This window comes from Oncorhynchus gorbuscha, linkage group LG01, assembly GCF_021184085.1.
Source record: "Oncorhynchus gorbuscha isolate QuinsamMale2020 ecotype Even-year linkage group LG01, OgorEven_v1.0, whole genome shotgun sequence".
In the NCBI taxonomy this organism is placed as follows: domain Eukaryota; kingdom Metazoa; phylum Chordata; class Actinopteri; order Salmoniformes; family Salmonidae; genus Oncorhynchus; species Oncorhynchus gorbuscha.
Window position 1 is genome coordinate 22128555 of NC_060173.1, and position 22321 is coordinate 22150875.

General features: G+C 41.6%; 1 protein-coding gene across 1 annotated transcript in view; it reads right to left on the reverse strand.

Moving 5' to 3' along the window:
- LOC124034659 (protein-methionine sulfoxide oxidase mical3a-like) overlaps window positions 1–22321 on the reverse strand; it is a 122447-nt gene that overhangs the window by 14215 nt on the left and 85911 nt on the right. The window contains 9 exon segments of the mRNA XM_046348120.1: window positions 95–188; window positions 1201–1308; window positions 2282–2332; window positions 3872–3966; window positions 4510–5644; window positions 5646–5927; window positions 5929–6525; window positions 14927–15126; window positions 16559–16633. Coding sequence (XP_046204076.1) covers window positions 95–188; window positions 1201–1308; window positions 2282–2332; window positions 3872–3966; window positions 4510–5644; window positions 5646–5927; window positions 5929–6525; window positions 14927–15126; window positions 16559–16633 — 2637 coding nt within the window.

The following is a 22321-nucleotide window of genomic DNA, read 5'->3' on the forward strand; positions in this document are numbered from 1 at the left end:
ACTTCATAACAAGTATGACCCCACCCCATGTGTGGACCCTGGGGGGGGATGTAAACCCAATCAGAAAAAGAAGAAGTGAGTGACAGATGGGTACCTGCTTCCCCTCGCAGGGCTTTCTCCACGGCCACGCCCCTCTCCTCCAGCTGCCTTTGCTTCTCCTCCACCTGCTCCAGCTGTCTCTGGATGATCTGAGGGAGCAACGACATGCCAGAGAACAATTCAAAACACACACACACACAAACTAAAGCTTATTATGCTGGGAAGTAATAACTAGTGATTACAGGCTATTGTGAAATGGTAGAACATGCTGCTAGCCATGTGATTTGTCTCCGTGACCAAAACATGATGACTTTCGATTTTTAGCTGATATGGGAATAAATTCACAAATCAGCATATCAAACTGGTATATTGTTTTAGGTTACACAGGCAAGTATAAGAATATTTGCCAGAGCATATTTTTTTTAAATTATTATTTCACATGGCGATGTGGGAAGCTAAAAAGGATAGCTAGCTTGCAATGTTTTTAGCCAAGCTACTACTAGCAAAGGAAACTCTTCCTTGCTTTCACAAAATAAAAAATGTTGCTATTTCCCCAATGTGAATAGGACCGGCGAGGATATTATGTTACCAAATACTCCAAAAATCCCACTCCACCTACGTGCATACACGAACATAGATAAACGGAGTGAAATGTGGAGTAAACTTAACCCTAACCCTCTGAACTATCCGAGGGAGGAACGACAGGCCAGAACCCACACATATGAACACACACACACGAACACACACAAACACAGAGTGTCTCATTGCACACATATTCATAATATTTCAATGAACTGACAGTTCCCTGGACTAAAAACTTTAGTTTAAAGTTAGAGTTTAAAGTTAATGTCTGAAACCCTCTTAATAATTAACTTCTCAAAGTTGGATTGGTTTTGTTCTTTGGTAAAAAGGCATACTTTTTGTCTTATAAAATATTCATAAGCAGTAACACCGAGGGTGCATAGCTAATTAGTATTTTATTGATCTCTGCATGAAGTTCTGTTTTGATGATCTTCAAAGACATGAAACTGGGCTTGCCAAAATCATTCAAAATTCACAGCTGTCTTGGTTCGCAAGTTGGACCCTTCTGTGGACTCATACACAAGATCCATACTCCAACTACGTTTTCTTCCAAAACAACATATCCTAATGACTACTTACCTGGGCTCTGTGCAGCCTCTTCAACTCCTCCTGCTTGGCCTGTCGCCGGGCAGCTTTCTGTACCCTCCGTGTCAGCTTGGCATTGAGCTCCTCCTCTGTGTAGGTTTTCTGTAACAACATTACACCGTGTTAGAGGCCTTTAGAGAGGTGCTCCCTCAGGCTCAGAGGGAACCAAGCCCTTCATATACAGGACAGTGGATCCTCACAAGTTCACAGAATGCTCAGAAGACCTTCACAGAAAGCTTTCTACAGGGGAGAAACCAGCTAGGGGTGACTGATAGATTGTAGATTACATTATACTATATGACATTGCAGAAACCCCCCAGAGGAGCCTTGTCCTATGGGAGAGAACAATAGCTCTCCATCCCCACAATGGGAGTAAATAGCAAACTGGTGTTTCTTTCTGAGAGGTGGCTATCCATTATACCAAAGATTACCATTGAGAGTACAAGAAGAGATCACCAATTCTAGAAATGGCATAGCTAGGACAAACCCCACAATTAAAACTGAACAGACATAAATACACATAAAACTACAAATGTCTGAGATACCTTATATTTCCTTGTACAATATTTCACACTTGTATTATTTCCCCAGTCTATAAATTCTCAGAAATGTATGGAAATATATGGATATTTTCTGAGTTGTCCATTTTTGTCATCTTTCGGTTATTATTTTTCTGCAATAAAAAGCTGGAGCGATATAGGAAAAGCGATAGTAGTATAGAGAAGTAGACTATAACAAGGAGAGGTAGCTGGAATCCAAGTGGATCTGATAGCAGCACTGGAGAACACTGGGTTGGTTAACATCAGACCAGTACAGACCAAAGATAAGCTGATTGACACCCGACCAGAGAAGGCAAAGAAAAAACATGGACGGCCATATTGGAAAGTTGTCATTCATTGTGACCAGAAAAGTAAGGAGTGCAGTAGTTTTTACTTCCGGCGGGGGAGGGGGTAAGCTAGGCGGTCAAGGTGACCACTGGGGCAAAATGGAAAGAGGGTTAGGATAGAAGTGCAACGGTTGGCGCATGCGCAGGGGTGATACGACGTGGGTCAATGGACATGTATGCACACACTACCTTTGTGGCGTACGCTCTCTTGAACGCCAATGCGTGAGGGACATAAACAGACTTGGGGGAAGACGAAACAAAACAAACAGAAAAAACAAACAAACAAATGGAATGATTAAATGTATTAATTGGCAAAACCCCCCACATGTCAACCCAATCACTAACACAACCAAAGAGGCTATGTTAAAGGCCCCCCACCTACACAAAGATGAGGGTGCAATGATGAGTTATGGATCGACATTACTAACAGGAATTATTAATGGAACATTAAAATTAAATTATTTGTTTTTAAATAGATACCCAAGGGACAAAGTGAAAAAAACATTGATGCACAACAGTTGATTAAATGAATATTAAGAGATTGCCCAAAAATAGATTAACCTGAACAGCTAAGAGCAGAGCAGTCTGAGCCAAAAATAGGTGACAATAGACTACCTACTATTCCCATGAGAAGAAAATGTACTACTCCACCTCACAGAACGGTCATTACTCAACATCACATCTCTAAAGAACAACAAACACTAAATTAACCACAGAACTAAATGAGCCCTAGTATTCCTCATTGAGCGTCAGAGGGCCTATTAGGATCAAGTGAAGAGATCCACTTTTTATGAATGGGATGTGCCCTTAAAGTGGTTGAGCTAAAACCACGTTTTATGCTGCACCATCAGACCTATACCAGTTAGGACTTAGGTGCCTGGGTCCAAAATATGAGGAAACTCTGAGCATGTTTGTCATGCCCATGCTCATTGCTCCAACACATGTTCAGAGACTGTTGTGACCATATTCATGGGCAAGACAACAACAGGTAAAGACCACTTTCTTTCTTGCCAGTTGCTTTGGAAAGTGTGTAAAAGTTTAGGATGATGAATGTGTGCCTCTGGCACTGAGATCCATCTATTCTACTGTATAAACCTCCACAAATACAGCAGCAGTGGACTAAACAAGTTTGAATTTCAACCGTTTCAGCGTAATAAATGCAAATGACACTGCATATTTTGACTATTCTCTAATATGATAAGTAAAACTAATTAAATTCAACTCTCACCCTAGACGATGCCCGAGTCCAGTTATAATTTGAATATAATACTTTGCTTGCAGACAGAATAAAATTCCAATTCAATATGTAGAAAATGGAAAAGCTCCAGACCTTTTTTTGATTACTTTTATAATTCTGTTTTGGGATGAGTTAGGGCTTCTAAATAACTTGCTGTTAAAAATAAGAATTTAGGTGATTTGGTGAAATATAGTCCTCAAACCCGTTATTGTAATTGACATTCAACATTTGAATTTTGATGCTTATTTGAAATTCATAAGCGTTCATCCCACTGTTGCACCTGGTGTAGTACCTCTATGAATTCTTCATGATTCGATCAAGGTCTCGACCTCGTTCTCATTCCTTTTCACTTTCCCTCAATTTTTTTCTCCTTCTCCATTTTCTCCTCTATTATTTCCTTCTGAATGCCTGACACTAGGTCAAAGATGTCCATATGCCGCTTCGGTTAAGAGTTTAAATCATCATATGAAATCAAAAATTACCACAGTGGGGGTGACGTTTTCATTAGTGAACTGATGATGGATGAAAATAACATGACTCACATCTGCCTTAGACTTCAGGGACGACCTCTCCAGCACATCATCACATGACAGATCTGAGTCCTCGGAGAAGCTCCGGTTTCGGCGCGACTTCAAATCTGGAATGGAGAAACAACCAAAAACACCTGTTATTTCTGTATGGACCTGAAGTCACCATAACTAAAATAACTAGCCTAGAACATATAACCAAAGACTGACCAAAAGGCTTTTACCTCAAAGCCATAAGACTGCTGAACAGTTAAACGGCTACCCAGACTTTCTGCTTTTCACCCCCTACCTACATGTACATAATACTTCAATCAATCCCCTAACCAAACCTACATGTACATATAACCTCAATCAACCACCCCGACTACATTGTACCCCAGTACACTGACTCGGTAGCGGTACTCCTTGTATATAGCCTATATTTTCTTTATAACTATTTGTTAATTGTCTTACTTTTTAACTGCATTGTTGGGAAAGGGCTCATAAGTAAGCATTTCACGGTAAAGTCTACACTTGTTGTATTTGGAGCATGTGATAAATAACATTTGATATCTAGACCAAATGCCTTGATCAAGCTCTAAGCAAGTCAGTGCAGTATGGTCCATTGTAAACTACAAGCTCCATGAACTCCCTTGTTTCTCTGTCTGGCTCACCTGATGACCTCCCGAGAGGAGATGATCTCTTCTTCCCTGAGTCATTGGTGGTAGAGCTGGACGGCGTGCTGGGACACGACTTGTCATCCTTATTCTTCTTCTTGTCTTTCTTGTACCCTGAGAACACTGCCTTCCACAGGGACTTGTGTTTGGGAGGCGACGGCGTCTCGTCTGCACCGTGCTTGTAGGAGAGCCGGCTCTCGTTCTTGGCTTTCTTCTCCTTCTTGTTCTTGCGTGGCGAGAAAAGGGAGCTGCGCTTCTTGCTCTTGCCTCCCGAGGCGGAGCCGTCAGAGGAGACAGTCGAGCCGTCCAGACTCTTGTTAACCTGAATGTTGAAGAAAAGCTCTGGCAAAGTCTCCGCCTTCTTTGACTCCAGAGCAATCACCGCAGATGTCTTTGGCGAGCCGGACAACTTCTTAGTACTTTTTACAGATGTCTCTGATGAGGCCTCATTCCACACCACTTTAGCAGTGGCGGCAGAGCCCTTGGCCATGTCCGTCTCTTTCATCTTGCTGAGCTGCTTGGCCATAGCATCTTTTAGAGCTTGGCTCTTGATTGACTTCTCTCTGGCTCTCATCCGCTCTTCAGCTATTTCCTTGGCCTCAGGGGAGAACTGTTGGACCTTATGGTTTTTTGAGGCCTGCTGGTTCCCGGGGAAATTGGCTGTTCCATTCTCCATAGCCAGGGCCAAGTGAAGAGGAGGTTTCTCCCTCTCCCTGTTGGGCCTGCTTGTGGGTGGGGTGTAGAACCTGTCCATGGTTGTGTCTGGCGTCCGCTCGTCATACGTGTCCTCCACGTCGTCTGCAAACGGGATCTCTGCCACGCATTCCACAAATGACTTCCTCACCTCCTCCCGACGTGGTTTGCTGCTCTTCTCCCGTCTCATGGTCACCACAGGAGCATTGACCGGAGCTGTGATTGGTGAAGTGACCAGTGTAGCCCTGGGGGCAGGCTTGGGCACAGACACAGGGCTGAGTTGGGTCCTCGGTACAGGCACAGGGCTCTTGATTTTGGTGGGTGCTGCCTTGGCTGGCTCAGGTGTAGTGGGGTCATCGATCCCATTGTTCCAGGAGACATGGTGCTTCTGCTGCTGCCTTAGGGTGGCTGGCTCCTCATTGGGTGGGGGTGGCGGGGGGGCTGGAGGGCGGGGTGAGCATGGTGGAGTCGGGGGTGTTGTAACTGTCGCTGGCTGCCTGGCTGGTCTGGCTGGTGGTCGTGCTGCCATTGAGGCCCAGGCCAGAGCTGCTACTTAGGTCCCTTTGATCCGTGGCTTTGCTCTTGGGCTCCACAGGGGAGATGACCTGGCCCTCCACTGTAATGTTCAGCCTGCGGATTACCGAGCGGCCGGTGAAGGGGGAAAGCTGCTCCGACAAGTCCTCTGGGGTGTAGGACTTGGGCGAAGAGGAGTCCGGGGGTGGGAACCCTACCCACAGTAACAGGACTCTTCTCTGGGGATTTGCTGCTGCTACGTTCCATTGGGGTGAGACCCAGACTCTTTCTGATCTCTGCACTCTTCAGCCAGAACTCCTCGATGATGTCCGTCTTCTTGACAGGGTTTTCCAGGTCTGATGAGTCTAGGGATTTTTGTGGCTCGGGGATAGCCCTGTCAGATGAGGCTGGTTTGACCAGCGGTGTGGAGGTGACTGCAGGGACAGGCTGAGTTCTGACAGGGGAGTCGGAGGTGAGGGATGAGGAAGGCTCTTGGCAGGGCAGTGGCTGGGCACAGATGGGAGACAGCGGGTTCTCTGTCGGGGGACAGGAGCATGACTGAGAGTTAACAGGGGATTTGGTGGTAACGGTTTCGAGCAGTGGGACAGGCTGGGAGCAGATAGGGGAATGGACTGGGGAACAAACAGGGGAGCAGATGGGGGACATAGTGGGGGCAAGGTATGGAGGGCTCTTGGCATTCGGAGTCTGAGATGTCCTCTGTGGTGTTGTGATGTCCTCCAGTGGAAAAGGTTCTGGGAAAAAGTGCATGCCAGGGGATTTGACCAGGAAGGGAGAGGGGTGAGACATCTGGAAGACAAGCAGAGGAAGAGGACCATTTAAACTCTGAGAAACTCATAGAATGCCATGAGGGGGAAACATTTCGGTAACCCTTTACATTAAGTTGCCCCTATTATTACCTAACTAACACAGTAATAACTGTGACAACAACTGTAACAAGGAACACCCTGCCATTAATTACCGGTCATTTTCAATTTGTTAATTCTTATGTTATGACCTGGCTCAAAGGCTGTACCAAATCAAGTGTAACGTTAGAACAATATAGTTACATAGGATAAACTTGTAATTATCACCCAGGAGCAAGCAACTTAATGTAATGCGAAACCCAGTAGAGTATAATCTTTGTAATTACTATGCAGTTACAATGTAAGAACCTTTGCAGACAATAGGCTAATGGGGAAAAATGAGGAGAAAGGACAACATTAGGTATAACTCTTTTAGTTAAGATTGTTACATTGTAAAGTACAAAGTAACAATATTTAACAACCAACTCAGTAATTACAATGTTGTTACAAGGGATATACATGTATTTACAATGTATTTACCCAAGAGCAAGCAACAATGTAAAGTTACATTTTTTATTACTTTGTAGTTACAATAGGCTAACCAGGAGAATTAAGGAGACAGTTTGACTTTTCTTTAATGGATGACAAAACATATTCAAGCCATTCAATTTCAATTCCCCATTTCAGACTCAAAGCAATAACTATTTTAGCTACTGCAGGTGGTGGTCAAGCTAGCTGGCTAGCTTTTCCCCTTCACTCACTAATGTAGCTAGCTAACGAGCTAAGTACTGGCACAATGTCAACACATTTTCCAACTCAGTCAATAAAATTGTAATAAAACCTTTTAAAACATTTAGTTAAGAATGTTATTTCACTATTTTTCCAGGGACTTACATGCACGTTTGCACATTACAAAGAAATAGCATGTGCCTTCCATTTTGGCTACAGAGGAGAGTGTGAGCTAAGACTTGTAATAACTAACCCAAGATAGACCAGAGCCTGTTGTTTCCAATGAGAGCAAATGAATCATAGTGGGCAGAACAAGCAAGGAGGTGGGCAGAACCAAGCACAAGCTAGTGAGATCCTATTGGCATGTTCTAGCATTTATTTGCATATTTCCGTTAGGGAACGTTAACTCTGTGAAGTGCACGTGTGCAATAACTGAATTAGCCCTTGCACTCCTTCTAAACAACACATTTCTTAAACTCTGGCAAAGGGTAAAGTCTGCAAAACATAGCACAATCAGTTTGTTACAGATTATAGTTTTGAAAACAGAAAACTGTATGGAGATCAAATGTTTTTTTTAACCTTTATTTAACTAGGCAAGTCAGTTAAGAACAAATTCTTGTTTTCAATGACAGCGTAGGAACAGTGGGTTAACTGCCTTGTTCAGGGGCAGAACGCCAGATTTTTACCTTGTCAGCTCGGGATTCGATCTTGCAACCTTTCGTTTACTAGTCCAACTCTCTAACCACCAGGCTACCTGCCGCCCCTGACGTTTCATCGATGACAAGATTTGTAGAATGTTGGCCAAAATCCATCTTGCGCCATCTGCTCCTACTGCCGGCCATTGGGCTTCCTCTCATCACCATACTTGCTATTGAGTGGAAACGTCAACAGGATGCTTCACATTTATACATCCAGTGAAATATCTGGCTCATTGTTCTATCTGTGGTGTGAGAGGTAAATGTGATGTCACTTCCTGGTGAACTCGTCATTATATACAAATCTGGTATAAGTGCAAGATGCTCATGTCTCTGCCCTAACAATGGGAGTCGTTAAGCAACAAGCTTAGGTCAAAGACAGTACAGTATGAAGATAGGCAGAAACTGACGCTCCAATAAAAATACCTGATCACACTTGTAGGTGATGTCATGGCGACGTTGGCTAGCTGAGCTCAGAAACACGTCATCGGGTCTAACAGTCCTGTGATATAAAGTTGTTTTTGACGAAAATGAAAACAGGCCAGTTTGTCACTTTCACAAGGTTGGAGAAATAAGTGGAGAACCTAGTACCATACCACATTCAAAAGGCACTTAAATATTTTGTCTTTCCCATTCACACTCTGAATGGCACACATACACAATCCATGTCTCAAGGCTTAAAAATCCTTCTTTAACCGGTCTTCTCCCTTTCATCTATACCAGTGATTCCCAAACTTTTTATAGTCCCGTACACCTTCAAACACTCAACCTCCAGCTGCGTACCCCCTCTACTAGCACCAGGGTCAGCGCACTCTCAAATGCTGTTTTTTTTGTTGTCATCATTGTAAGCCTACCACGCACAATACAATACATTTAATAAACATAAGAATTATTGTGAGTTTGTCACTTCCCACAAGCCGGGTTGTGACACAAAGAGCTCTTATAGGACCAGGGCACAAGTAATATAATAATAATCAATCATTTTGCTCTTTATTTAGCCATCTTACATATACAACTTTATTTATTAATCTAAAATTGTGAAAAATTCATCACATGTTAATGAGAAGGGTGTTCTTGAAAGGATGCACATAACTCTGCAATGTTGGGTTGTACTGGAGAGTCTCTCAGTCTTAAATCATTTTCCACACACAGTCTGTGCCTGTATTTATTTTTCATTTTAGTGATGGCCGAGAATCCACTCTCCCATAGGTACGTGGTTGCAAAGGGCATCAGTAACAGCGCGATTTTCCAAGTCAGGATACTCTGAGTGTAGCCCAATCCAGAAATCTGCAGTGACTTCTGATTAAATTCAAATGTTCATAGAACCGCTTGCTGCAATTTTGATGAGGCTCTCTTGTTCAAATATTGGTAAGTGGACTGAAGGGAGAGTATGAAAGGGATAACGAATCCAATTGTTTGTGTCATCCATGTTGGGAAAGTACCTGCGTAATTGCGCACCCAACTCTCCCAGGTACTTTGCTATATCACATCGTCAGTAAGTTTGAGTTCATTTGCACACAAAAATCATACAAATGATGGAAAGACCTGTGTGTTGTCCTTGTTAATTCAGACAGAGAATTGCTCCAACTTGTTAATCATAGCCTCAATTTTGTCCCGCACATTGAATATAGTTGCAGAGAGTCCCTGTAATTCTAGATTCAGATCATTCAGGTGAGAAAAAACATCACCCAAATAGGCGTGTGAGAAACTCGTCATTGTAACGGCGTTCTTGTTTGTCGAAAGAAAGTCGGACCGAAATGCAGCATGGTGGTTACTCATGTCTTTAATGAAGAAAAACGGTACGATACATGAAATAACTAATAAATACAAAAACAACAAACGGAACGTGAAACCTATACAGCCTATCTGGTGAACACTACACAGAGACAGGAACAATCACCCACGAAATACAAAGCGAAACCCAGGCTACCTAAATACGGTTCCCAATCAGAGACAACGAGAATCACCTGACTCTGATTGAGAACCGCCTCAGGCAGCCAAGCCCATTCAACACCCCTACTCAGCCGCAATCCCAATAACCACAAAACCCCAATACGAAATACAACAAATCAAACCATCAACGAAAACACAAAACACTAAGACCAAGGCGTGACAGTCATCATGCAAGTGGTCAGTCAAGTGAAAATTATGGTCTGTAAAAAAAACTTTAAGCTTGTCTCTCAATTTTAAAAAAGTAAATACTTCACCCATTGATAACCAGCGCACATCTGTATGTTGTAAAAGCGTTACATGGTCGGTGCCCATATCATTGCATAGTGCAGAAAATACACGAGAATTCAGGGGCCTTGCTTTAACAAAGTTACCCATTTTCACTGTAGTGTCCAAAACGTCTTTCAAGCTTTCAGGCATTCCCTTGGCAGCAAAAGCCTCTTGGTGGATGCTGCAGTGCACCCAAGTAGCGTCAGGAGCAACTGCTTGCACACATGTTACCACTCCACTATGTCTCCCGGTCAAGGCTTTTGCGCCATAAGTACAGATACCAACACATCTTGACCACCAAAGGTCATTTGATGTAACAAAGCTGACCAATACTTAAAAAATATCCTCTCATGTTGTCCTGGTTTCCAGTGGTTTGCAGAAGAGGATGTCGTTCTTAATTGACCCCCGATAAACGTAACAGACATACAGCTGAAGTTGGAATTTTAAATGTATTTGGCTAAGGTATGTAAACTCAGTTTTTCACAATTGCTGACATTTATTCCTAGTAAAGATTCCCTGTCTTAGGTCAGTCAGGATCACCACTTTATCTTAATTAAATTAAATGTCAAAACAATAGTAGAGAGAATGATTTATTTCAGCTTCTATTTCTTTCATCACATTCCAAGTGGGTCAGAAGTTTACACTCAATTAGTATTTGGTAGCATTGCCTTTAAATTGTTTAACTAAGGTCGAACATTTTTGGTAGCCTTCCACAAGCTTCCCACAATAAGTTGGGTGAATTTTGACCCATTCCTCCTGACAGAGCTGCTGTAACTGAGTCAGGTTTGTAGGCCTCCTTGCTCGCACAAACATTTTCAGTTCTGCCCACAAATTTTCTATGGTATTGAGGTCTAGGCATTGTGATGGCCACTCCAATACTTTCACTTTGTTGTCCTTAAGCCATTTTGCCACAACTTTGGAAGTATGCTTGGGGGTCATTGTCCATTTGGAAGACCCATTTGCAACCAAGCTTTAACTTCCTGACTGATGTCTTAAGATGTTGCTTCAATATATCCACATCATTTTCCATCCTCATGTTGCCATATATTTTGTGAAATGCACCAGTCCCTCCTGCAGCAAAGCACCCCCACAACATGATGCTGCCACCCACGTGCTTCATGGTTCGGATGGTGTTCTTCGGCTTGCAAGCTTCCTCCTTTTTCCTCCAAACATAACGATGGTCATTATGGTCAAACAGTTCTATTTTTGTTTCCTCGGACCAGGGGACATTTCTCCAAAAAGTACGATCTTTGCCCCCTTGTGCAGTTGCAAACTGTAGTCTGGCTTTTTTATGGCGGTTTTGGAGCAGTGGTTTCTTCCTTGCTGAGCGGCCTTTCAGGTTATGTCGAAATAAGACTCGTTTTACTGTGGATATAGATACTTTTGTACCCGTTACCTCCAGCATCTTCACAAGGTCCTTTGCTGTTTTTCTGGGATTATTTGCACTTTTCGCAACCAAAATACATTAATCTCTAGGAAACAGAACATGTCTCCTTCCTGAGTGGTATGACAGCTGCGTGGTCCCATGGTGTTTATACTTGGGTATTATTGTTTGTACAGAAGAACTTGGTACCTTCAGGCATTTGGAAATTGCTCCCAAGGATGAACCAGACTTGTGAACCAGAATTTGTTTTCTGAAGTCTTGGCTGATTTATTCTGATTTTCCCATGATGTCAAGCCAAGAGACAGAGTTTGAAGGTAGTCCTTGAAATACATGCACAGGTACACCTCCAATTGATTCAAATTTGGTCAATTAGCCTATCAGAAGCTTCATAGTTTTCTGGAATTTTCCAAGCTGTTTACAGGCACAGTCAACTTAGTGTATGTCATGGAATTGTGATATAGTGAATTATAAGTGAAATAATCTGTCTGTAAACAATTGTTGGAAAAATCACTTGTGTCATGCACAAAGTAGATGTCCTAACCGACTTGCCAAAATTATATTTTGTTATTAACAAGACATTTTTGGAGTGGTTGAAAAACGAGTTTCAACCACTCCAACCTAAGTGTATGTAAACTTCCGACTACAACTGTATACCAGGAGATGTGCCAGGCCCGCCACATCTGCTGACTCATGCAGCTGTAACGCATAGAATTCACTGGCTTGTATGCAAAGCCATGTCACTGATGCGTTGTGAAACAGTGTTGTTTGATGGAGGCATTGTATGTATAGTTTTTTTGGTCTTTTCCCCCAGCATTTTCCCAGCCAAGTCCTCCACAATTGTATGGGGCTTGCCTGTCCTAGCCACTCGGTAGCTCACCATATAACACGCTTCTAGAGTAACGCTCATCCCTTCGACAATATACGTGGATCCGAATATCACCTCTGGTGTGAGAAAAACTGCAACTCGTCAGTGAAGAGCATTTTTTGCCAGTCGTGTCTTGTCCAGTGACTGTGGGTTTGTGCCCATAGGCAACGTTGTTGCCGGTGATGTCTGGTAAGGACCCTTCCTTCCAACAGGCCTACAAGCCCTCAGTCCAGCCTCTCTCAGCCTATTGCATACAGTCTGAGCACTGATGGAGTGATTGTGCGTTCCTGGTATAACTCGGGCAGTTGTTGTTGCCATCCTGTACCTGTTCCGCAGGTGTGATGTTCGATGGACCGATTCTGTGCCAGTGTTGTTACACGTGGTCTGCCACTGCGAGGACGATCAGCCGGTCATCCAGTCTCCCTGTAGCGCTGTCTTAGACGTCTCAAAGCTACGATATTGCAAATTATTGCCCTGCAGTCCTCATGCCTCCTTGCAGCATGCCTAAGGTACGTTCATGCAGATGAGCAGTGACCCTGGGCATTTTTCTTTTGGTGTTTTTCAGAGTCGGTAGAAATGCCTCTTTAGTGTCCTAGGTTTTCATAACTGTGACCTTAATTGCCTAACGTCTGTAAGCTGTTAGTGTCTTAACGACCATTCCTCAGGTGTATGTTCATTAATTGTTTATGGTTCATTGAACAAGCAAGGGAAACCGTGTTTAAACCCTTAACAATCAAGATATGTGAAGTTTTGTATTTTTACGAATTATCTTTGAAAGACAGGGTCCTGAAAAAGGGACATTTCTTTTTTTGCTGAGTTTAAGTGAACCCAAAATCAATGTAGTCATCATCATATTTTCACCTCTTCGATGGTCCAACGTCCGTCTGTTGTTCGTTCGGTGCTTTCCCAGGTAAGGGGGCAGTATCTATTCGACTGCATCAGATTCACAACTGTGTCCATACTAGCTGGGCTAACAACAAAGGTAGGATTACTGATGCTCGCATTGGATGTGCTCGTGGAAGCAGAACAACTTGTGCCTTCAACAAGTGCAGGTGTAGTACTGCTGGTAGTAGCAGTACAACCAGTAGAGCTGGTACGTGTCTCTATGGACCCGGGCCTTACTTTTTTTAACCATGTATCAATTTTTTAACCATGTATCAATTTTAGAGTTAGTGGAATTCCCGCGAGGGAGTAACGGTTAATGTGATTGGATGTTAATTATTTGACTAGTCTACCTGTAGTTGTTGTTATTTTGCTGAACACTTGATGGTTTAATTTTATTTTTGGCAGTGAAACGAGGCTACTCAGGTGAGAAAAAAACCTCACCCAAATGTATAGCCCTGTTGGAAAATATAGATGACTGTTTGAAAACGTGAAGATTTTTTTTTAAAGTATTTAAAAACAAAAAATTCTACCAATCACATTTTTATTTGGCGTACACCGATGGCATTGCGCGTACCCCAGTTTGGGAATACCTGATCTACATTAATTTAAATGGATTTAACAAGTGACATAATTAAGGGATAATAGCTTTCACCTGGTCAGTCTGTCATGGAAAGAGCAGGTGTTCTTAATGTGTCGTACACTGAGTGTATATCCCTTGTAACAATATTGTAATTACATGGTGGGTTATTAAAGATTGTACCTACAATGTAACTAAAAGTTGTCCTGTCTCCTAATTTCTCCTGTTTAGACTAGTGTCCGCAAAGGTTGTTTTTACGTCGCAACTACAAAGGTTGTTACATTGTAACTAAATAGTAATTATAAAGGTTATACCCTACTGGGTTTCACGTTACATTAAGTTGCTTGCGCCTGGGTAGGTACATGACAATTAAGTAGATCCTATGTAACTATATTGTAACTATATTGTTCTAATGTTATACTTGATTTGGTATAACCTTTGAGCCGCCAGGTCATAACATAAAAATAAACACATAGAAAATTACTGGTAGTTAATGACAGGGTGTTCCTTGTTATAATTGTTGTTAACAGGTCTAAGACTATTTATAAACTCTGGTATTACATGTGGATTCAATGGTAGTGGCACCTTGTAGTAACATGTAACAAGGTCAGATTTTGGTTTGAGTTGTTAACATTGTAATTCACAGGTGACAAGAAAATGTGTAATAACATAAAGTTACACATGTGGAATAACCTTCAGCAAGTGAATGTGTAACAACAAAGTTACACATGTGGAATAACCTTCAGCAAGTGAATGTGTAATAACATAAAGTTACACATGTGGAATAACCTTCAGCAAGTGAATGTGTAATAACATAAAGTTACACATGTGGAATAACCTTCAGCAAGTGAATGTGTAATAACATAAAGTTACACATGTGGAATAACCTTCAGCAAGTGAATGTGTAATTACACATTCCATGTTCCAATTGTGTAATAACCGATTTTGCAACAACACGATAACCATGTAATTATATAGTAAAGCCTATGTAACTCCTACATTGTGAGTAATAAGGGCAACTTAATGTAAAGTGTTGCCAACATTTCTTACCTGTGAATCAGGCTGTGGAGTCGGTGGTTTGACTGGCAAGAGCACAACTTCCCCAACTAACTTCACTGGACTGACACTAGATTGTTCAATGCTGAAGGCGAGCCCCTGTCTTTCCGACTTCTTGTCCTCTTCAGGAAACGCATCACTGATCTCTGACTGGTGTAGAAGAGCCTCAGCCTCTGCGTCGGAGGGAATGTCTTCTGTAATAATATAGACAATAAGTATATCTTAGAACTCGATAATGTACACTACTGTTCAAATGTTTGAGGTCACGTCCAAATGTCCTTGTTTTTGAAGAAAAAACTATTTTTTTTGTCCATTAAAATAACATCAAATTGATCAGAAACACATTGGCAGCTTCATTAAATAGTACCCGCAAAACACCAGTCTCAACGTCAGTGAGGAGCCGACTCCAGCATGCTGGCCTTCGAGGCAGAGTTGTAAAGAAAAAGCCATATCTCAGACTGGCCAAATAAAATAAAAGATTAAGATGGGCAAAAGAACACAGACACTGGACAGAGGAACTCTGCCTAGAAGGCCAGCATCCCGGAGTCGCCTCTTCACTGGACGTTGAGACGGGTGTTTTGATGGTACTATTTAATGAAGCTGCCAGTTGAAGACTGGCTTTTTCTTAAACTAGACACTAATATACTTGTCCTCTTGCTCAGTTGTGCACCGGGGCCTCCCACTCCTCTTTCTATTCTGGTTAAAGCCAGTTTGCGCTGTTCTGTGAAGGGAGTAGTACACAGCATTGTATGAGATCTTCAGCTTCTCTGCAATTTCTCGCACGGAATAGCCTTCATTTCTCAGAACCAGAATAGACTGACGAGTTTCAGGAGAAAGGTCTTTGTTTCTGGCCACTTTTAGCCTGTAATCAAACCAACAAATGCTGATGCTCCAGATTCTCAACTAATCTAAAGGAGGCCAGTTTTATTGCTAATTTAATTAGCACAACAGTTTTCAGCTGTGCTAACATAATTGCAAAAGGGTTTTCTAATGATCAATTAGCCTTTTAAAATTATAAACTTGGATAAGCTAACACAACGTGCCATTGGAACACAGGAGTGATGGTTACTGATGATGCGCCTCTGTACGCCTATGTAGATATTCCATTAAGAAAATCTGCTGTTTCCAGCTAGAATAGTCATTTACAACATTAATAATGTCTGCACTGTATTTCTGATCAATTTGATGTTAAATGGACAAAATGTTTGCTTTTCATTAAAAAACAAGGACATTTCTAAGTGACCCCAAACTTTTGAATGGTAGTGTAATTCACCATACTTGGTTGTGAGTGGAAGTGCCAACCAGATGCTTCAAATTTATACATTCGGTGAAATATCTGGCTAATTGTTTTATCTGTAGTGAGAGGTAAGTATGATGTAACTTCCTGGTGAACTCACTTATACCAGAGATATGTATATAATGATGAGATGCTCATGTCTCTGCCCTAACAATGTACTAACAAGTGCATCTTTGAACCCGATAATGTACCTCACCAGTCTAACCCTTGCTGTCATCATAGCTCATAAATTACATTTGTTCATACACATTCTGTGAAACCTCACTCTAGTATTCAATTAATAATTAGAAAACTAAACAGTAGATTTGTTGAAAAAGTTGGTTGCATACCCTGATCCATCTCGGTGCCCGGCTCAAAATCATGGCTGCCAACTTCTACTTCCTGGTCCTCATCCTCACAGGTCTCTGAGGGCACAGGAGAGCGAGGAAACAGTGAAACAGGTTACCAACTGAGCTTTTAGTCTGGTTCAACTAGGGCTGTGGCGGTCATTACATTTTGTAATTGACCGTTAATTGACATAAACACATTTAGCATAGCCTACAAGCCACTGATGCAGAACTTTGGAATATCTACATTTCAATAAATGTCTAATAAATCCATGTAATGTAGCCTACACTATCACAATGAATCCATTCTTTTTTTGAGAGGTCTAAAGAAACATGATATGAAGAAAATGTAGTCTATTTCAGAAGAACAGAATAGCATACTCTGCATTGTACTTACAGTGGGGCAAAAAAGTATTTGGTCAGCCACCAATTGTGCAAGTTCTACCACTTAAAAAGATGAGGCCTGTAATTTTCATCATAGGTACACTTCAACTTGGACAGACAAAATGAGAAAAGAAATCCAGAAAATCTAATTGTAGGATTTTTAATGAATTTATTTGCAAATTATGGTGGAAAATAAGTATTTGGTCAATAACAAAATATCTCAATACTTTGTTACATACCCTTTGTTGGCAATGACAGAGGTCAAACGTTTTCTGTAAGTCTTCACAAGGTTTTCACACACTGTTGCTGGTATTTTGGCTCATTCCTTCATGCAGATCTCCTCTAGAGCAGTGATGTTTTGGGACTATTGCTGGGCAACACGGACTTTCAACTCCCTCCAAAGATTTTCTATGGGGTTGAGATCTGGAGACTGGCTAGGCCACTCCAGGACCTTGAAATGCTTCTTACGAAGCCACTCTTTCGTTGCCCGGGCGGTGTGTTTGGGATCATTGTCATGCTGAAAGACCCAGCCACGTTTCATCTTCAATGCCCTTGCTGATGGAGGTTTTCACTCAAAATCTCACGATATCAATCATCCTGGTCCCTTTGCAGAAAAACAGCCCCAAAGTTGAGTTTTTACCAAAAAGTTATATTTTGGTTTATTCTGACCATATGACATTCTCCCAATCTTCTTCTGGATCATCCAAATGCTCTCTAGCAAACTTCAGACGGGCCTGGACATGTACTGGCTTAAGTAGGGGGACACGTCTGGCACTGAAGGATTTGAGTCCGTAGCGTGTTACTGATGGTAGGCTTTGTTACTTTGGTCCCAGCTCTCTGTAGGTCATTCACTAGGTCCCCCCGTGTGGTTCTGGGATTTTTGCTAACCGTTTTTGTGATCATTTTGACACCACGGGGTGAGATCTTGCGTGGAGCCCCAGATCGATATCAGTGGTCTTGTATGTCTTCCATTTCCTAATAATTGCCACAGTTGATTTCTTCAAACCAAGCTGCTTACCTTTTGAAGATTCAGTCTTCCCAGCCTGGTGCAGGTCTACAATTTTGTTTCTGGTGTCCTTTGACAGCTCCTTGGTCTTGGCCATAGTGGAGTTTGGAGTGTGACTGTTTGAGGTTGTGGACAGTTGTCATTTGTACTGATAACAAGTTCAAACAGGTGCCATTAATACAGGTAACGAGTGGAGGACAGAGGAGCCTCAAATAAGAAGTTACAGGTCTGTGAGAGCCAGAAATCTTTCTTGTTTGTAGGTGACCAAATACTTATTTTCCACCATAATTTGCAAATACATTTATTAAAAATCCTACAATGTGATTTTCTGGATTTCTTTTCTAATTTTGTCTGTCATAGTTGAAGTGTACCTATGATGAAATGTACATGCCTCATCTTTTTAAGTGGGAGAACTTGCACAATTGGTGGCTGACTAAATACTTGTTTGCCCCACTGTATGTTAGTTAGGTCCTGATCTGGCTATGCCATATGGCTGTGGGCTACACTAGTTAATTTAGCAGACAAGATTTGGTTAGAATTCCATGGCATTATTTTATAATATTAAGAATACAATTGAACATAATGTAGCTGAAAAAAATAGAAAGGATATTTTCTCCAAACGATTTGAGGACGCACATGCGGCTGTTCTGTGTTGAGCGGTTAACAAAGAAACAGGTGCTCTTATATGCTTAATTTCGAGTTATTTATGTAACTTTATTTGTGATACAAATTTTGGGCGGTATGATTGGATTTTTAATACATTCTAGGCTGCATGATGTGACTAATGATTATTTGAAAAAAGTTGCATGAAAGCCATGAGCTCAGCTTAGTTTTTTTGCACAGGCTGTACACACTTTAGTCTCTCATTCACAAATTTGACAAGCACTTGATAATCCCTCAAATTTCCCAGCTGAAAAAAAGAAAATCCCCTAAAAAAGAAATCCATGCCTTTAGCGGCCAGTTGCCGTTGTGCCACTTCTTCCCGCTGCGTGCAGAAGCACCTCTCAGTCACATGGCTTTCGGTCACGTGATCGAGTCTTTCTCACAGGCTATAAGTGAAGACGGACACATCGGGGACGTAACCTTGTGTGTCCGTATCCAATTCCAAGGCGCATTTTGAAGATATTGGAAGTACAGTCCACATTTACTTTTCGTCAGCCAACAAGATGAGTAGGCCTAACGAACAGCAAAAGCACTAGCCTATGTCAATCTACTCTCCCCCATAGTAGAAAAGTTGACCTATTCTATTCTGTGCAAGAAATAAATATTCCAAACACTCAGATAGGTTCCAAATTAATACAACCACTAGCATCAGAAAACCTGTTTGACACAATGAGCTTGACGCAACAGATAAGAACGTTTAACCTGTTGAGTGTAGGGGGCAGGATTTTGATGTTTGGATGAAAAACGTACGCAAATGAAACTGCCTATTTCTCAGGCCCAGAATCTAGAATATGCATATAATTTACAGATTAGGATAGAAAACAATAAAGTTTCTAAAACTGTCAAAATATTGTCGGTGAGTATAACAGAACTGATATTGCAGGCGAAAACCTGAGGAAAATCCAACCCGGAAGTGCTGTTTTTCCTGAAAGCTCTCTATTCCATTGCCTGCCTTCGCTCCATTTAAAGGGATATCAACCAGATTCCTTTCCTATGGCTTTCCCATGGTGTGAACAGTCTTTATACATAGTTTCAGGCTTTTATTTTGAAAAATGAGTGAGAAAGATGACATTACGTCATTGTATGGCTGGGTGCCAGCAGCGTCTTGCATGTGCAACAGCTTGGAGCAGACATTTTCTCTCTCTCTCCTATTGAAGAAGCTATAGTCCCGGGTTGAAATATTATCGATTATATATTGTAAAAACAACCTGAGTATTGATTATTAAAAAATGTTTGACATGTTTCTATGAACTTTACGGATAGTATTTAGAACTTCCGTCTGCCTGGTCGTGACCGCTCGAGCCTGTGGATTTCTGAACATAACGCGCCAACCAAATGGAGGTATTTTGGATATAAAAATCATCTTTATGGAACAAAAGGAACATTTATTGTGTAACTGGGAGTCTCGTGAGTGCAAACACCTGAAGATCAAAGGTAAGCGATTCATTTTATTTATTATTATTTTATTCGGCTTTTGCCGAAAAGCTTTTTAGAAATCTGACATGCCAGGTGGATTAACAACAAACTAAGCTGTTTTGCTATATTGCACTTGTGATTTCATGAAATGTAAATATTTTTTGTAATTTAATTTGAATTTGGCACTCTGCAATTCAGCGGATGTTGACGAAAATGATCCCGGTAACGGGATGGGTGCATCAAGAAGTTAACCTAAAATGTTGATAAACTATTAGGCTGTCGCATTATAAGCGCAGCAATGTGCATACGGCAGTAGGCTATTAATCAAATGTTCCATTAGCAGGAAAACACCATTCTCAAAAGTGACCACAAATACGATTATGCACGTGATGCTTTTATTATAAAAAGGTGAAAATGTATTTTATGGTGAAAATTATCTTCCCCAAACTTGAAACTCAAGCACTGCGTATGTCTGCCAGTTAGCCTCTACACCTCTTGTAAAGCAGATTAATGTGCTTGATTTTAAGAGGTTATTTGACCACTTTAGTTGTGATACAAACCTTAACAAAAAACACAAGCCTATGAGCTAGGCTACATGCAGCATGCGCTGTTTGTCTTAAGCTGGGCATCATTCACAAGTGATAGTCTAATATTGTCACCCATCAAGACCATTGTTGATTTAATCTAGTCTTTACATATACTAAATAATGTGTGTGAAATATGGACCATTATCATGCACCTGTCTCGAAAGAGGGGCAGCGTGGGAAAAGACATGTCATCTGTCCCCTTAAATAGTGAATGGAGGATGCTTTTCCTGTGGTTCATTTTCATGCCAGCCAGGTAGGCTATACACCTGTTGTAAAGATAAGCAATGTACTTCATATTTTCTTAACATTAGGAAAGTTGAGAAATAAATGTAGTAGGCCTAGCCTATAGAAAGCAGATGGGATATTCCTCTTTTTAATAGAGGCCATCACTCTGTTTTCTCACGCAATTGCATAGCTGTTAGAAATGTTGCGCAACATGAACGTTGAAGTGAAGTGTTTGATTAGATTTTCGATACATTTGCATTTGATGTCATATTGATTAGAGGGACATAATAGTGCAGGGGTACCAGGCAGTTAACACGTTTGGTAGGTTATTAATGACCATCAGCAGCATCAGAGCTTTGAGAAGCCTAATTACCATGAGTACGGTCACAAGAAATTTGACTGCCATCAAGACTCGTGACCGCCGGTGTGGCAGTAATACGGTCACCGTACCAGCCCTAGGTTCAACCAAAGAGAGCTGTCTAGGACTCCCTCAAAGCTGTCTAATTTGAACCCTCTGATTTTCTGACCTCAGGGCAGGCAAGAAACAAAAGGTTAAACAAACACTTAAGAAAAAGACCTTTGGGCGAATATGAAGCATGGAGACAGGAATGAGAAAAGCATTTGACTAGGCCTAGGAGAAGTCCATTTCTGGGACAATTATAAAAATACATGTGTGGTAAGATGTTCATAGACACGTCATAACATTCACATATATTTGCACACAACAGGCTTTGCAGATAAAGAAAAAGAAGAGCATATATTACCATGACATGATTGGTGGTTAGAGACAGACATGCACTGATCCATTACTGAAAATGCAAACAGAGGACGCTTGCATCAAGAAATCCACAAGGTGTTAACGGCATCCATGTTGAAGTGGAAAAGCAAAAGTATCCCTCCTGTCCAAGTGGTCCTTGTGAGATCCATATACTATACAGTATGTTACAAGTTTGTATGTTTTTTGTGTGTTTGTCAAGAAAGAAACCACCCCAAAAGCTTGAAAAAAAGAGTCAACCCACCTCAGAAACATGCCACTGTTAATATCAGAGGAAAACAAGGATTCCAGAGAAATGACAACTCCACCCACACAAGTCATTACCCATCTAGTGACATCATGCACGCCAGACAGACCACCATAGGCTTGCAACAGCCCTGGTGAGTGTGGTGTATAGCCCCCCCCCCCCCATAACTTATCTCCTTCTACTCCGATACTTTACAGTGTGATCTGACAGGGACAGGGAGGTGAGGTTGGGTGGTGAGAAAACTGGTAAAGTGTTGGTCTCTTGCGTTGTATAGTTCCAGCATGCATGCTTGTGATTGTGTGTCTGTGTGTGCTGCCATGCTATAAGGAAGGTAGAGTAGAATAGAGCTGTAAAGCCAAGGTATAGGGATCATCATATATAATGATCACATATATCGCTCTGCACTACCTCCAGACACCGACTCCAACCAGACTCGCACAGCCTCATGACGGGCGGATGTGTT